The sequence below is a fragment of the Chelonia mydas genome, chromosome 7, assembly GCF_015237465.2.
Source record: "Chelonia mydas isolate rCheMyd1 chromosome 7, rCheMyd1.pri.v2, whole genome shotgun sequence".
Lineage (NCBI taxonomy): Eukaryota > Metazoa > Chordata > Testudines > Cheloniidae > Chelonia > Chelonia mydas.
In genome coordinates, this window is record NC_057853.1 from 76,126,888 (window position 1) to 76,145,149 (window position 18,262).

The 18,262-nt window shown below is 41.0% G+C and overlaps 1 protein-coding gene across 10 annotated transcripts in view; it reads left to right on the top strand.

Moving 5' to 3' along the window:
• The window catches only part of CABCOCO1 (ciliary associated calcium binding coiled-coil 1), a 64,320-nt gene that overhangs the window by 18,059 nt on the left and 27,999 nt on the right, over window positions 1-18,262 (top strand). For all 10 annotated transcript variants that reach the window (XM_037905104.2, XM_043550921.1, XM_043550926.1 and 7 more), the window contains one exon: window positions 3,463-3,535. In XM_037905104.2, the coding sequence (XP_037761032.1) occupies window positions 3,463-3,535 (73 nt within the window). The remainder of the gene's footprint in view (window positions 1-3,462; window positions 3,536-18,262) is intronic.

The window sequence follows — 18,262 nt, forward strand, 5'->3', positions numbered from 1 at the left end:
GTTCCTGCAGTGGGGGAATTTTGCAGATTAAATGCTAACTGTGTTTCTGGCATTTCCAATGCCTTACTATTGCATGCCTGTGGAGAGGAACAAGAATTCTCTGCTCTCTAGAATTCTGTGAAAGAATACTTAAGCAAGATTAAACATTTTTCCTTCTAAACTAGTTACTCTAAATTCTTCCATATTATTAAGAATTGTTTGTAAAATTTTTGTGGTGTTAACATTGGGAATTTCTGCTTTTCACCTGTCAGCTGTTTCTGTATTGAGAGATAGGATTGCTTCTGGTGATTTTTTTTTTGGGGGGGGGGGGGGCGGGGGGGGAGGAGTAGGGGGACCTTTAACAATCTGATCCAGAGAATTGTATTATTGAAGGCAATGTATTTTTTCAGACATTTAGTATACTATACATGTATATCTTGTATAACATAGGGGAGAAGACTGAGCCCTGTGGGTCTCTGCAGGTGAGTGTTTAGGAGGTGAAGTGCCTTCTGTGAATAAAGACCCAGCCATTTCAAGGTGTTTCCGTTTACAACTGCAGTTTCTTGGAGCCAGGACAGGAGTGTTTGGTGATCAGTGATACCTAATGCTGCAGGTGTGATCCAACAGGATGAGTCTGAGTGTACACCCCTTGTCTATGGACAGGAGGGTGGCTATCCATCAGCACAAATGCTCTCTCAATACCATTGCCTTGGCCTAAAGCCTGAATGAGAGAAAACTAAGCTATTAACAATTGAAACGTGGCCTTAAGAGACTGTCTTTGCTAACTTTTTCATTCCTGGCTTGGGAATGGAGTGGGAGGTTGAGATGCTGGGTAGTAATTTGTGCTCTACACAAAGTGATAGCTTCCTTAGTATTGGTTAGACAATTGCATTTTTAAGGATGGGTGGTAGATTTCCTGTTGACAATCTGTAAGTAAAGGTCCCGAGTGTTATCAACTCTTCCTTACAAACCAGGAAGGGCTGGAGTCAGAGTCACAGATAATTTATCTGATTGCTGTCTTTGCTTCCATGAGTACTACTTGTGTGAATGGGACGAACTCTTGGAAGAGAGGGTGTTGTGTTTTTGGCCTGCACTGAAGTTGACTTCTACTTTTGCTTGAACTTGCTGTGAAGTCATAATTCTGTGTTTGCCATCAGTGTGTCACAGTATTGTGAGGGATGTCAGAAATGCAGCATTACAACTTCACAGGAACAAGTACTGTAGATGAAAACACATGGAGTTGTGATAAAGTCCACCTTTGATTAAATAAGTACTGTGTCTTTGATCATTTTTAGAAAAGGAGCAAGGAAAATTATTTAAAACATGTGACAGATGAGTGTGTTTATATATTAAGGAAGATATATATTTAAATATTTTAGTCCAATGTGAAAGTCCCTTTTAAGTTATTTTTGTTGTAATATTCAAAACTCCAGTGTCAATCCCTGGTCTCTGGGAGTATGTCATCTGAATTAAAATTATTGATATACTGTGTTCTCCATTTGTTTGGGGAAAACAAACCTAAACAAAGAGGTAACAATGAAATGTACAATTTCTTGTGTTCTGCCACACAAGAAAAAAACCCCTAACTTATTTTTTACCAAGTTTTTCCTACTGTATGTATAGCGTAAATATAAGGTAAATTTTAATCTGGAAAAAATATTTATTTTGGAGTTTAAAATGCAATTCTAAGATGAAAAGTGACTTGTAAAAAGGAAAGGAGTACTTGTGGCACCTTAGAGACTAACAAATTTATTTGAGCATAAGTTTTCGTGAGCTTCAGCTCACTTCATCGGATGCATTCAGTGGAAAATACAATGGGGAGATTTGTACACATGGAGAACATGAAACCATGGGTGTTACCATACACACTGTAAGAAGAGTGATCAGGTAAGGTGAGCTATTACCAGCAGGAGAGTGGGTTGGGGGGTGGAGAAAAAACCTTTTGTAGTGATAATCAAGGTGGGCCATTTTCAGCAGTTGACAAGAGCATCTGAGGAACAGTGGGGGTGGGGGGGAATAAACATGGGGAAATAGTTGTACTTTGTGTAATGACCCATCCACTCCCAGTCTTTATTCAAGTCAAAGTTAATTGTATCCAGTTTGCAAATTAATTCCAATTCAGCAGTCTCTTGTTGGGGTCTGTTTCTGAAGTTTTTTTTGTTGAAGAATTGCAACTTTTAGGTCTCTAATCGAGTGACCAGAGAGATTGAAGTGTACTCCAACTGGTTTTTGAATGTTATAATTCTTGACGTCTGATTTGTGTCTATTTATTCTTTTACGTAGAGACTGTCCAGTTTGACCAATGTACATGGCAAAGGGGCATTGCTGGCACATGATGGCATATATCACATTGGTAGATGTGCAGGTGAACGAGCCTCTGATAGTGTGGCTGATGTGATTAGGCCCTGTGATGGTGTCCCCTGAATAGATATGTGGACACAGTTGGCAACGGGCTTTGTTGCAAGGATAGGTTCCTGGGTTAGTGGTTCTGTTGTGTGGTGTGTAGTTGCTGGTGAGTATTTGCTTCAGGTTGGGGGGCTGTCTGTAAGCAAGGACTGGCCTGTCTCCCAAGATCTGTGAGAGTGATGGGTCGTCCTTCAGGATAGGTTGTAGATCTTTGATGATGCGTTGGAGAGGTTTTAGTTGGGGGCTGAAGGTGATGGCTAGTGATGTTCTGTTATTCCTCAGATGTTCTTGTCAATTGCTGGAAATGGCCCACCTTGATTATCACTACAAAAGGTGGGGTTTTTTTGTTTTTTTTTCTCTCCTGCTGGTAATAGCTCACCTTACCTGATCACTCTCGTTACAGTGTGTATGGTAACACCCATTGTTTCATGTTCTCTGTGGATATACATCTCCCCACTGTATTTTCCACTGAATGCATCCGATGAAGTGAGCTGTAGCTCATGAAAGCTTATGCTCAAATAAATTTGTTAGTCTCTAAGGTGCCACAAGTACTCCTTTTCTTTCTGTAGATGCAGACTAACACGGCTGCTACTCTGAAACCTAGGTAAAAAGGGCTTCATTTGCTTCTATCTTTGTTGTGTCTCAAGTTTTCCAGTTCAGTCCTTCTTGGTATACTACCAGCCTGGGATCTGAAAGTCCAGTTAGGTTCATTTTCTACTCCCGTACCATCACCAATAATAAAGATCCTGCAGGTCAAATTATGCCCTTGTAACAATTAACTTCTGAGTTATTTTTCAGAGCAGGATATTAAGCCCCAAAACTCAATTTCACAATGGTAGGGCTGATATCTCAATTGTCATATTGAGTTTATTATAACTGATATGAATCTTGTAATACCTGAAATGGCTTACATATTGTAGCTAGAATTAGAGCTCAACAAGTGTCTCTTCTTATTAGTGCTGAGGTATCTGTCACCTTGACCTAGGGAATAAGTCCTAGGGTAACAAATGTGTTTAGAATATTTCCTTTCTAAAGATTTGTGGCTGTGCTGAAGCTAGGTTTTCTTTTCTTTTTCAGTTTATTTCAACACTATAAACTATATGAATATCTTTTCCACAATCCCAGGGAAGAACTTGTAATAGGCGATGAGGTAAGTAATTTATATGAATAGAACTGATTAAGCAGAATTATTTAATGCGTGCCCTGTGACATCTGTTTTATAAAGCTCAAAGCAACTTTGTCAAAATTGCTCAAGTGCTAACAATACAGAATAGCAGATTAAAGAATAAAAGTTAGATGCAAAGATATATGTCTCCAAAATGAGTTATGGGTTTAGAAAAATGTGGTTTTTTCTTGGTTACAATGTTAAATCTGTTGAGTTAAAAATATCTTCATGTACAGTTTTCAGAGTAACAGCCGTGTTAGTCTGTATTCGCAAAAAGAAAAGGAGTACTTGTGGCACCTTAGAGACTAACCAATTTATCTGAGCATAAGCTTTCGTGAGCTACAGTTCACTTCATCGGATGCATACTGTGGAAAGTGTAGAAGATCTTTTTATACACACAAAGCATGAAAAAATACCTCCCTCCACCCCATTCTCCTCCTGGTAATAGCTTATCTAAAGTGACCACTCTCCTTACAATGTGTATGATAATCAAGGTGGGCCATTTCCAGCACAAATCCAGGGTTTAACAAGAAAGTCAACAATTTCCATCCCACCATCAACCTCAGCCTGGTCCAGTCCACACAAGAGATCCACTTCCTGGACACTACAGTGCTAATAACTGCTGAATTGGAATTCATTTGCAAATTGGATACAATTAACTTAGGCTTGAATAGAGACTGGGAGTGGCTAAGTCATTATGCAAGGTAACCTATTTCCCCTTGTCTTCCCCCCCCCCCCCCCCCCCCCCCCCCCCCACGTTCTTGTTAAACCCTGGATTTGTGCTGGAAATGGCCCAACTTGGTTATCATACACATTGTAAGGAGAGTGATCACTTTAGATAAGCTATTACCAGCAGGAGAGTGGGGTGGGGGGAGGTATTTTTTCATGCTTTGTGTGTATAAAAAGATTTTCTACACTTTCCACAGTATGCATCCGATGAAGTGAGCTGTAGCTCACGAAAGCTTATGCTCAAATAAATTGGTTAGTCTCTAAGGTGCCACAAGTCCTCCTTTTCTTTTCATGTACAGTACTTATAATAATGATCTTCAGGATTTTAATTAGAGAATGCATGACTCCACTTTAAAATCAGTACTCAATTTAGAAAAGGTTATGTGCAGTAACTCCACGATGACCACAGTTCTAGAATACCTAGGCCCATTATTTTTAATGGCAGCTGTCAACAGATAATTATATTGATTATATGGGAACATTTTAATTAGACATGCAAGACTTCTAAGGCACTCAGGTAACAATGGGTAATTGTGTTGATAAACTTTGTCACATATATCTTAATTTTTATGCGTGTGCACGGATACATTGATCAAAAATGCATTGACTCAAGATTTAGCCTTTAATCAAATGTTCAGGTTCATCTGTTTTTCTGCTTGACTCTACTAATTGAGGATATATTTCACAATTGATTGAAAAGGTTTTATGCTTTTACTTTATGAGAGGAGGCAATCAGTTGTTTTGCTAAAAAAAAAGGTTGAATTTTAGCTTATAAATATTAATGAAAATAAATTAAAGGGAAAAAAATATTCAGTATTTTTCCTTTACGCTTGAAGCTGGCAGTTTGTGTTTACAAATGGTACTATCCAATTTCTTCCATGTTTCTTCTGACTGGCTTAATAAAACATATGAAAGGTTTGTTTCTCGAAGCAGTCATTAACATTTTAGAAAATACTACATTTTACCTGTAACAATGCAGCAGGGCATGTTATCATTCATTGATTGAGGTGAATCCTGGCTCCACTGAAGTCACGGCAAAACTCCCATTAACTTCAATAGAATCAGGATTTCACCCTCAGTCTTTATGATGTTTTATTTTTTCAGTGTTAGCTAATCAGATGAATGGTTGGCTAACACTTGCATACTGGCAAAATTATTTTTAAAAAGTGAAGCTTCAGTTAAGAAATCGTTTCACCCATACATTTTGTAATTTATGAGGTATATTACATTTTTAGTGTATTATAAATTGAAAATCTTTTAAAATTGTTTTTATGTAAAGCTCATTTCTGAATGGCTAAAATCAATTATCTGAGTCAGAATGCAGCTTTTCAGTAATGGAACAGTAAATAAATGTCAACTAAACCAATGTCTACCAGCCAAAATGACACCATCTTCCTTATTAATCATTTGGTGCACTAGGGATGAAAACACTGGAAAAGAACACTGTCATGAATGAGTGTCACTCAATTTGCCCTGGCATTTATCTAGCATCAGGACACACTTATCCTGTGACATTCAAATCCCTCCTTAAAATAAACTTATGATTTGAAACATTCCAGTGGTGATCCTCCATAGCAACAAATCTAATATACAAAAATTCCACCACAACAAAAATTTGCACCAGTTTTGAACTTGGAACTTCCTCCAATCATCTGGTGTATTATGCACCCGCCTGTCTGTCTCTTTTAGATGGTAAGGTTCAGAGTAACAGCCGTGTTAGTCTGTATTCGCAAAAAGAAAAGGAGGACTTGTGGCACCTTAGAGACTAACCAATTTATTTGAGCATGAGCTTTCGTGAGCTACAGCTCACTTCATCGGATGCATACTGTGGAAATCGCAGAAGACATTATATACACAGACACCATGAAACAATACCTCCTCCCACCCCACTCTCCTGCTGGGAATAGCTTATCTAAAGTGATCACTTTAGCTTTAGATAAGCTATTCCCAGCAGGAGAGTGGGGTGGGAGGAGGTATTGTTTCATGGTGTCTGTGTATATAATGTCTTCTGCGATTTCCACAGTATGCATCCGATGAAGTGAGCTGTAGCTCACGAAAGCTCATGCTCAAATAAATTGGTTAGTCTCTAAGGTGCCACAAGTCCTCCTTTTCTTTTTAGATGGTAAGGCCCTGTCGCAGTACTTATCTGATCTTCTTTGTATTGTACAGCTCCGACCACACTTCAGTGCTTAATAAATATTGATAGTTATATATTGTTTTCTTTGCTTTCTTACACTCACTCTAATAAGCTATAATTTAAAGCTTTCCAGATATTCAATAAAGTAATTTTCTCTAAAAGCAAATATCTAAGAATTTGCATGCACATGCCCTGTGATGGGAATCAGACCCATTATATGACTGAAGGTCTCTGCTTTCAACAAGATTTCATTTCCAGATTTTATCTGGCAAGCAAAGCATTACCTAGTGCCCCATGTCCCTGCAGTCCCTTAAACAACCAACTGGGCTGTCTGCCTCCATTAATATTGCCAACAGGCACAGTCATGCCTCAAGCCTATTGGGCTCTAACAGTAAGAGCCCCACTCAAAGCTCATCCCCCGTAAAAGGCGTATAAGCCCTCCTGGTGGAGGTGCCCCGTAATGAGCTCTGTCTCCAGCAATGCTAGTCTGAACTTGAGTTTGGTATTTGGGGCTAAAACAATTTCCTTACTGAACAGTTGTGACAAATGTGGAAAAGGGCAAGCAGTCTGAAGCTCTCCCATCCACATAAGTGTTCTCTCCAAAATGGGGGAATCACTAAAACATATGCACCACTACCCTCAACTGGATAGAATCAGGTGGTCTCAGTTTTCTTTTATAAGCCCTCTGCTGCTAGCAGCTGATGGAAGAGCCTCTTCTTTTGGAGCTAGAGGATCTAGGTTCTGTCTTTGGAGCTGCTGCGAGGTTCTGAATGGCGATGGTGTGCACAATGCTGATAACCATGACACGGCTAGGGGCATATGGATTAGTTACCATTAACCCCATTTTACAAATGTAGAAACTGAGATAAATCAGTTAAGTGACTTGCTTCACATCACACGCCATGTCAGAGTTGGGAACAGTACCTATATTGCCTGACTAAAAGTCTAGTGTTCTAACCCCAACACATGCTTCCTCAAAAGAGACATCATTACAACAGATCAGAACGGGAAGAATTTTATAACAGAGATCCTTTTAGGGAAATTGGACTACTGAAGTTTATTTTTCTCTAATGCAAACAACTGTACAGTATTCTCAGTCAGATTGCATTTCTGATCTTTCACTGCAGTTATTGCTAAATGACCATGTTACTACTTGTGTAGAACCCATCAAGCTAGAAATGGAAAATGAATCAAGGTGGTTAGATTATTCATACATTATCACTGGTCATGCCAATTAACATTATTTCAGTTACATAAATACAACTCATAATCAGTCGTCCCACATGGTCTGACTAATATTATTAATATAAAAAAGCATAATAGAACTAACACTTTAACTCTTTAAAGGGCAGACTACATTTGGTGGTTTATTTTAAAAAACACTGATTATAATATGTTTTTGTTCTATATTTTCACTTCAGCTAAAGTATTTTGAATAATATTGGCTGAGATGCTTATATTGCATAGGAATAAAAGGTCAAAACTGAAAAAGAGACGAATGGTATGTTTGGTAAGGTAATAAAACACACAGCATGCATCTAACCATATTTGGTGACTTTAAACTTGCGTGTCCAATTGTCAACCCCATTACTTCTCCTTCACTCCAGCTCTACAAGGACTGAAAAATTGGATGTACATGTATATCTTTTGATAAACATGACAGTACAAGAATTACAGGGGGATATAAATGTACAGGATAGTTGTGTAAATCCCTTCCATTTTTGTTTTTAACCAGTATATGGATGTTCCCCTTATAAACAGTATTCTTGTTGTAAGGTAGCTTCCCCCTTTGGGTATAGAAAGAGGCTCTAATAAGAAAATGGGTCAAATCCTTGGCTGAGGAAAATCAGCATAGCTCCATTGATGTCAACAAACTCAAAATGGCAGCACTATGAATTTTCTGGACTTGATATTTAAAAGATTTTGGCATGTAAATATGAGTTTAATTTGTGTGTACAATTGCTGCATAAATTATTTGCAAAGTAGTTTCCCAATGCTGCAGTGAGAACTTATGGTGCAGATTGTTGTGCCCTACAGAGCTCATTGCAGTATCAGAGCCTAGGTGTGCAAATACGAAACTTACACTCTGAACTAACCTACCACCTTTAACTTCAAGATTTTCATTGTTATTGTTTTCCCCGTACCAAGTCCAGAGATTTCACTATCTAGTTTGTGATTTAATGTACTTATATTAGACTGCAAATTCAGAGAGAGCAAGTGGGGTACCAGACTAAATTTTGATGTACAGGGATTCAGTGGAACAGTTCCCATTAACACATGTCAAATCTCATAAAGATTTAAATTGTTAATACATGAATTGCATAGAAGTTTTTATTATTTTCTATTTCTGTCTTCAGTTAATTTATTTTACTTTGATAGGATGATATATTACAGAATGTCTTGTAATATTTTCCCACAACATTTACAAATTGTACTTTACACAGTACGTGTTTTTGCTGGTCTTGGTACTGAATATTTGGATGGAATGAGTCTAAAGTCTTTTGGATGATGTCTGTTTTGAAACATTTCCGAATAAAAATAATGTGGTTGGTAAATCTAGTTTTATTCCTAGCTGCTCTAGCCAGCATGATGGAGTAATCTGCTATTTTATGGTCCAGATGACTAGCTAAGTTTCACTTCTTGAAGTAGTACTATATGATATCATTTTCTTTAAAGATGTCATAGTGGATCAGGTTGCAATAACAATATTTAAAATTAAATTTAATGGCAGTGCACATTTAATATTATAGCAGTTGCTAGATATCACCCAGTACAGTTAGAGTTTCAGAACAATTTCCATGATAATGTCCTTTTTCTGTGTGTTCCTAGCTTGCAGAAACATTAAGCTTCTGGGGCTGAATTTATCTAAGGTTGCTCTCTACCCAAATGTGATTTTTTTTTTTAAAGTTTGAACAGTATCTTTTCTATGTTTGAGTTTGGGGACAAAGAAGGGGAATATACTATTTATATTGTAAAAACTTCTACTACAAATTTTTTAGACAAGGGTACTCTAAAAGAGCTGAAGTATGAAACTTGATATTGACATAATCATCATAGAAATGGTGCCTCTTGGTTGGGATGAAAAATGGTTTTGATTAATGAATTCTGATATTTTGAACTGAATAGTTGCACACATTTACATGCTAAACCTGTATATTAGACAATTTTCTTAAGCACATGGAACATGTCTGCACTTCCCAACAGTTTGGAGTACTGGACTTTGAATAGTAGTGCACACCAAAGTGCTGCACTCTAACTCCCCTGCATGGATGCTGTGGGTGTGAATGAAAGGGTTCCTAGTTTGCATTAATGTAGTCCCCTTCAAACAGGACTACATCAGTGTGCAGTAGGAACCTTTAAGTTTGCACCAGCAGCATCCACACAGGGGAGTTACAGCACAGCACTTGGAAGCAGACTGTTATTCCCACCTCCGTAGTCTGAACCAACCAGACAGCGTTGACCTGCCCTTAGGCTCACACTTAGAGGCACAGTGATTAGCTAGTTAAGTGCACACTTTTCAAAGCTTGCTGTCTTTCTTTAAATGTTCATGTCTTTACTTGGCTTTGTTTTGTAGGTATCACTTCAGCCAAAACATCAAAGCAAATTGAAGAAAGTACATTCAGTAGTTTTACTGTACTACTATGCTTGTTTAAAACTAGGTTGCACACTTTGTAGCTTGTGTAAGCCGAGCTTATTGTACGTTCTGCGTGTCCTTGCATTCCTCCATTCTCCACCACAGACACCCTGTTTGCAACCCCCTGTTTTAAGTACTCCCTGCAACTCCAGTTAACCTCCTCTCTGCTAGGGTCTCTGTGTGCCCCCCATCCAGGGTCTCGCGTATCAGGGTCTCCTCTTCTCCCCATGCCAGCAGCTCTGGATACACACTCATTCCACCTTTCCCTAACCCTCCATTCCCTTCCATGGCAGGATCTGTGTGTGCTCCTCTACCCCTCTTCCCTCTCGGGTAGGGGCTCCGTGTGCCTCCCCCTTCCCTGTTACCAGGTTGCTCCAATCTCCCCTCACGAGGAGGTTATATGTTCCCCCTCCATCATGGCAGGGGATCTGTATGCATCCCATTCTTCTTTTCCCCAACCTTCCCTCCTTCCCATATCAGGATATCCCAATCTCTCCCCCAGACAGAGGTACGGTGTGCCCCACATTCCCTCCTTCCCTGCCATGCCAGGGATTCTGTGTTCCCACCTGCCTCCATCACTATGGTCTCCATTCTGTCTCCCATACCAAGGGTTCTTTGTGCCCCCTTCCCCCTATTCCAGGGTTTCCCATTCTCCCTCACCCCCATGCTGGGGCTGTATGCACGCACCCCTTTTCCCCTTCTCACCATTTCCTCTTCTCTGCCCCCTCCCCCCATTATTATTTTTTTCTGTCTGAGAGAGAAATCACTCCATGTGTCAGCATGTTAACCTCTATTGGAAGGAGAAGCAGTGATTGATATAAGGGTAGTGTTATGCTGGAAGGTGTTAATGGCTGGCATCAACTGGTTAATTGATCTATATATAATTGCAGAGGTGCTTGAGGCTATGGCTGTGTTAAAGAGCTAACAGGGGCTTCATGTGGCCACTGTCACTTTTCCAGTTTTCTGATTTTTCTCCAAATCAGTATGGGTTCTGGCCATTGATGCCTAAAACATTCCCTGAAATTTTGGAATTGATCATAGAATCATAGAATATCAGGGTTGGAAGGGACCCCAGAAGGTCATCTAGTCCAACCACCCGCTCGAAGCAGGACCAATTCCCAGCTAAATCATCCCAGCCAGGGCTTTGTCAAGCCTGACCTTAAAAACCTCTAAGGAAGGAGATTCTACCACCTCCCTAGGTAACGCATTCCAGTGTTTCACCACCCTCTTAGTGAAAAAGTTTTTCCTAATATCCAATCTAAACCTCCCCCATTGCAACTTGAGACCATTACTCCTCGTTCTGTCATCTGCTACCATTGAGAACAGTCTAGAGCCATCCTCTTTGGAACCCCCTTTCAGGTAGTTGAAAGCAGCTATCAAATCCCCCCTCATTCTTCTCTTCTGCAGACTAAACAATCCCAGCTCCCTCAGCCTCTCCTCATAAGTCATGTGCTCTAGACCCCTAATCATTTTTGTTGCCCTTCGCTGGACTCTCTCCAATTTATCCACATCCTTCTTGTAGTGTGGGGCCCAAAACTGGACACAGTACTCCAGATGAGGCCTCACCAGTGTCGAATAGAGGGGCACGATCACGTCCCTCGATCTGCTCGCTATGCCCCTTCTTATACATCCCAAAATGCCATTGGCCTTCTTGGCAACAAGGGCACACTGCTGACTCATATCCAGCTTCTCGTCCACTGTCACCCGTAGGTCCTTTTCCGCAGAACTGCTGCCTAGCCATTCGGTCCCTAGTCTGTAGCGGTGCATTGGATTCTTCCATCCTAAGTGTAGGACCCTGCACTTATCCTTATTGAACCTCATCAGATTTCTTTTGGCCCAATCCTCCAATTTGTCTAGGTCCTTCTGTATCCTATCCCTCCCCTCCAGCGTATCTACCACTCCTCCCAGTTTAGTATCATCCGCAAATTTGCTGAGAGTGCAATCCACACCATCCTCCAGATCATTTATGAAGATATTGAACAAAACCGGCCCCAGGACCGACCCCTGGGGCACTCCACTTGACACCGGCTGCCAACTAGACATGGATCAAATGAGGCATTTAAAAGTTATTGAGTTACTGACAGAGAAATACTGTTGAGTTTAGTGTAAGCCCTTCACAAGCTTGGCAGTACTTTGTTGACCAGGAGACCTCTCCAATGGTGAAGCCAAGTAGCTCGGGGTAAAGTGATTGGGTATGAATTTTGTTTGCTTCTCTAGTGTTTCTGAATAGGTTACTTTGTCTGTATCCTTTGGGCATTCTTAATGGCTTTCTTGACTAGTTCTGTAATTAAATAGAGCTGCGCAGGGGACTGTAATTACCTTTTGAGGAGGTGCTCCACCCACTGCTAATTATTTTTCATATACTAGTCAAGTAAAACAACAAAAACTCCTAAAAAATACAGAGTGACCCTGTCATAAATGTAAAGGGAAGGGTAAACACCTTTAAATCCCTCCTGGTCAGAGGAAAAACCCTTTCACCTGTAAAGGGTTAAGAAGCTAAGATAACCTCGCTGGCACCTGACCAAAATGACCAATGAGGAGACAAGATACTTTCAAAGCTGGAGGCGGGGATAAACAAAGGGTTTGCTCTGTCTGTGTGATGCTTTTGCCGGGACCAGAGCAGGAATGCAGGTCAGAACTCCTGTAAAAAGTCAGTAAGCAATCTAGTTAGATTCTGTTTTGTTTAAATGGCTGATAAAATAAGTTGTGCTGAATGGAATGTATATTCCTGTTTTTGTATCTTTGTAACTTAAGGTTTTGCCTAGAGGGATTCTCTATGTTTTGAATCTGATTACCCTGTAAGGTATTTACCATCCTGATTTTACAGAGGTGATTCTTTTACTTTTTCTTCAGTTAAAATTCTTCTTTTAAGAACCTGATTGCTTTTCATTGTTCTTAAGATCCAAGGGTTTGGATCTGTGTTCACCTATGCAAATTGGTGAGGATTTTTATCAAGCCTTCCCCAGGAAAGGGGGTGTAGTGCTTGGGGGATATTTTTGGGGGGGGACACGTTTCCAAGTGGGCACTTCCCCTGTTCTTTGTGTAACACTTTGGTGGTGGCAGTGTTTAACCTAAGCTGGTAAGAATAAGCTTAGGGGGTCTTCCATGCAGATCCCCACATCTGTACCCTAGAGTTCAGAGTGGGGAAGGAACCTTGACAGACCCATTCAGGAGGAGGTGGGAGACAAGGCTTCCAGGTTATTGGCTCCCCACTAGCCTGCCTGCTGAAGAGGCAAGCAGATGAGCTATGAGGAAACCAGACAGGTTTCAAAACCCTCCTGGTTTCTAGCAGAATGTCATGAAAATCGAACCATTCCTGTGAAACATTTCACTTTGGATGAATCAGCAAATTCTGACAAAAAATGTTTTGTCAACATTTTTCCAACCAGCTCTAAAAAAAAAAAAAAAATAAATAAAAAAATAAAAGGAGATAGTGAGGAATCTGTCAAAAAGACCAGAAACATCTTATTTGAATAATTCAGTGTCCTTAATGTAGAATAAGACATCAGTATTCAGTTAAAATGCCTCGGCAAGGACAGTGTGGATGAACAAATTATATCCTCTTGAACAGTCTTTCACATTTAGGTCACCAGTTCAAATTTTGCCCAAGTTGTTTAGTGATTGACAGTTGATACCATCTGCTGGCTATTTGGCATCCAGTGTGATATCATTTGGTGGTTACAGTCCAATCTGCAAGGCCAAGTGTTTACTTTGCAGATATCACCACCACAGTTGTTGCTAATTGGCAATTAGACCTAGGCAATTATTGCACACAAAGCTTAATGAACATTTGTTGTAACAGAAGTCATGAATTTGCGTAACTGCTTTTGTGACTGCCATTTACTCGCTTTTCGTGTGAATTTGTGCAACAAAAATTATGTTCACAAAAATGTTTCTGGAACTGTAAAGTGTTGTGGTTACTCATGCAAATGCATCTTCACATGTGAATATCCATATGACATGTTTACACAGCCATCTTGAAATCTCATTGTGAGTTAGTTGCGAATAGAGAGCTTGACCTTATTCACTAAGACAATATTGGTTTTTTTAACTATAAGTGATTTTTAGCTGTGGATATATTGTCATCTCTGACAACCTTTACCCACTTAGCTATTAAGAAGAGTTAACAGTTAATTTCATATTTAAAGTACTAATAAGATCTCGGTAATGAAGATAGTTTTTGCTGCCCTCTTAAAATCCTCCAGAAAGTTCAGCATGTCCTCTAAATTTCACCTTAATATGTATATGTGGTCATTTGTTACAATGGAGAGTATCTGTACCTAACATTGGATCTACAATCTTTAAGCATTTAATTGATGTTATTTTGATTGCCTATCTCTTGTTTGTAAACTAATCAAAACTCATAACATTATTTAAATAGTTATCATACTTGAATTTTGTATGGTATGTTCAGTTGATATATGTAGTAACTTCAGTGATGAGCTGCCAAAATCTTAACAACTGGTTCCCTCTTCACCCCACGAGAAGTCGTTGCCCACCCCCGCCCTCCGGGACTCCTGCCCCATCCAACCCCCCGCATTCCTTTATATTTCCCCCCCCCCCAGGACCTCTGCCCCATCCACCCCCCTCCCCTGTCCCCTGTCTGCCCCCAGAACCGGGCAGGAGGGTCTCGTGGGCCACCGTAGTGGGTGCCCACCCCACCCCTAAGCCAGAGGGACCTGCCAGGGGACAAGGTGGGGAGTCCAGCGGTGCTTACCTGGGGCAGCTCCCAGGAAGCATCCGGCAGGTCCTTCTGGCTCCTAGGGATGGGGGAGCATAGCTATGGGGGGAGCAGGGGGAGCGCCCACTCCCCCCACTGATCACATAAAAAATGGTGCCTTAGGCGCTGACTCCGTGTGTGCTCCGGGGCTGGAGCACCCACAGGGAAAATTTGGTGGGTGCAGAGCACCCACCGGCAGCTCCCCGCCCTGCACCCGGCCCCAGCTCACCTCCGCTCCACCTCCGCCCCTGAACGCACCCACCCGGCTTCCCGTGGATCAGCTGTTCGGTGGGAAGCCTGGGAGGGTTGAGAAGCAGGCGGCGGCTTCCTGCTCAGGCCGAGGGTGGTGGAGGTGAGCTGGGGCGGGGAGCGGTTCCCCTGTGCGCCCTCCCAGGTTACCTGCTGCGGCACGGGCAGCCCTCCTCACACACACACCCCGCGCCCCAGCTCACTTTCGCCTCCCTGGGCCTGTGTGTGAAGCCGCCACCTGCTTCTCAGCCCGCCCCGGCTTCCCGCGTGAACAGCTGATTCGCTGGAAGCTGGGGTGGGGGTGGCGGCGGAGAAGCAGAGCGGGCTGGTGCGTTCAGGGGAGGAGGCAGAGCAGAGGTAAGCTGGGGCTGGGCGTAGGGCGGGGAGCTGCCGGTGGGTGCTCTGCCCCCACCAAATTTTCCCCTTGGGTGCTACAGCCCTGGACCACCCATGGAGTTGGCCCCTAAGGTGCCACTTTGGGCCGGTTAAATTTAGAAGCCCTTTTAGAACCTGTTGTCCCTCGCAGAACAACCGGTTCTAAAAGAGCTTCTAAATTCAACAACCGGTTCTAGCGAACCGGTGCAAACTGGCTCCAGCTCACCACTGAGTAACTTGTATTTATACATAAACCTCAGCAATGAAAATAGTTTTAAATTTCAATAAAAAGATAATAAGTATAATGAGGATATAGAATATTAATGTGAACTATGCATTTATCTTAAAAATAAGAGCCTTCAAAGTTAAATAGTTGTGGTCTGTTAACAATCTAGATTGTTGGCAAGTCTTTAAACTCACTAATCAAAACATAAAAAGACAAAGGAAACTTTTTTTTACAATGCAAGAATCCTGAACAAATTTCAAATCCACTTCACTTAACCCTGTTTAAAATTTTGCTTTCGAGGGATACATTTATTCTTTCTCTCACTGGGGAGATGAATTTTATAGATAGGGCAGTGAGCTCTGAATAGGGACTGACTTTTCCATCTTTGTTATAATTTATGTATTCTGTTTGTTCAGAGGGCATTTTTGATGGTATTCTAATTATGAACTTTTCAAATTATTTCATGTAATTTTGTTTAGAGATAAGAACTTAATTGATATTTTAGCTAAGCTTGAAAATGGCAATTTTTCGTGTTGGATTGCATTTTTTACCAATTTACAGATATGCAGACTTTTTAAAGGTCTGATTATGTATATGGAAAATAAAGAAAGCAATGCTTTATCTGGACCTTTGAACTTCAAATATTTTCACTTTCTGTGTTTTTAATTAAATTAGTCAACCTGCCAAAATATACCTGTGCAATGTTGTTTATACACCATTTGAGTCTCGCTTAACCATTTAAACTAAATGGTTTAAAAATGGGACATAAATAGTGCATAATTTTTGTATGGACTGTCTGTATGAGAGGGACTTTCACCAATAGTGCTCAGTCACAGGCCCCATGTATCAAAAGGTCGAGGCACATAAGTCCAGATAGGCAGTCTGAATGCACTGTGCACCCAGTGTGCAAAGAAGAGGGAACCTGTACCATTAATACAACAGGGAGCTGTCAGGCTGCCCAAGGAGGGAAATTCATATGCATGAGCTCTCTGCCCTATGCACATCCCCAAACAGAGTGATTGGCCAAGAAGAACATGGGAAGTATCCTTAGAGCTGTAGTAACCCAAGAGTAGCTCTTTTGATTGGAGGGGAAAGGACTGGGTCCATATTCTTATATTCTTTCATTATTGAGAAAAAATTGATTTTTCAGGGTGGTGGTGATAGTGAACTTTGGCTTTTGGACTCTCTATTCTTGGCCCATACCTCTCCTCCATTGTCATGGAGGTTGGGTTTTATCAGCCCATTGGCCCTGGCTTGGTCTTAGTTGAGGTCCATTTCAGAACTGTCAGCAAACATGCCTAATTTCTGGCTTTGGGCATTTCTCTTACATTTACAGGACTGCCTGCAAAATCTCAGAGCTTCTAGTGTGGTCATAGGTACCACGCTCATGAAAGTGGCATGTAATAGATAAAAGGAGGATGAGAGTCGGGTCTTTGAAGGCAGGCTGAAAAGAAGACAGCTCTTGAATCCTTGAACTCCAGTGTTGTCAGAATATACTTAAAGTAGCAAGGAGATTATTTTCCTGATTTACCCTTTTTCAGTTTCCCATTGTGCTGTGGGCATATACAGTTGTTCAGCTGAGGAACCCTATTCAGTTTCTCCTCGACTGACATATAACTCACTAGGGAGGAATCTTCTTACCCACTGGAATGTCATTCAGTGTCTCCCCTTACACCATTCCCTGGTACTTGATGCCCTTGTATGCAGCAATGGGTACAATCTTTTACTCTGACCCTGGGATGGGGAGGTGTCGAGTGGCTGTGTAAGCATTATGTGGCCTCCTTGATGCTGCTTTTGCACTCAAGATCTGCTTTATTTGTGACTGCAGAGCCTAGATAGCCTGCACAGCTTCTGGAGACTCCATGCCATAGATGGTGTTGGCCAAAGATTGGACTACACCCTGTCCTGAATGTGCCCATTTAAATTCTAGTAACATCCTGTAATATTCAGTGTTGTGTTGCATGCTGGTCCTGCTGACCTTTGTGGCAGATTCTGCACTAACCCCACCCCCCCTATGATATTGAGAAAATATGCCATAGGCATAATGTTGACACTTTTACAACACACTTTTTAGGGCCCACATTTTTTACACTCTTTATTTATACAGGTATCCTATTTCCACCACTTCAGATATCCTGTAGGTGTCAAAAGAGTTTCATTGGCTTTCTATTCTGCTGAAAGAGCACTGCCTGCTGTATACCATAGTAGTGGGTCAGTGGTCTATTTGAATGCGGGTTGCAAATATAGAATGGGAATTTCTTTTTGAACTACACAGCATAAGGCATAATAGCATAATTCTTAAGTGATAGATGTATAGATTACAGAGTATTCTAATTCCTCTGAGGTAAGACAATCCAAATGTGTTTTTAGACTTTTGAAAGTATTCTACGCTGAGTTTTGGATTGGCAAAACTTCCAGCAGTTTTGGACACTGGGCAGTTGGAATTCATGACTGTCTCTCATAGACTTTAAGTCATTTAATGTATTTTATGTGTTGTGCATACAGGTTTGGAGGTGTTAACATGTGCACCATTGAAAATGTACTTAGACTCTATATTAACTAGGTGTTGCCTCTTGTTTCATTTAAGAAAAAGGGGGGAGTTGGTGTGAAAGGGTCACTTCTTAATTCTTTTCAGAGTAGCA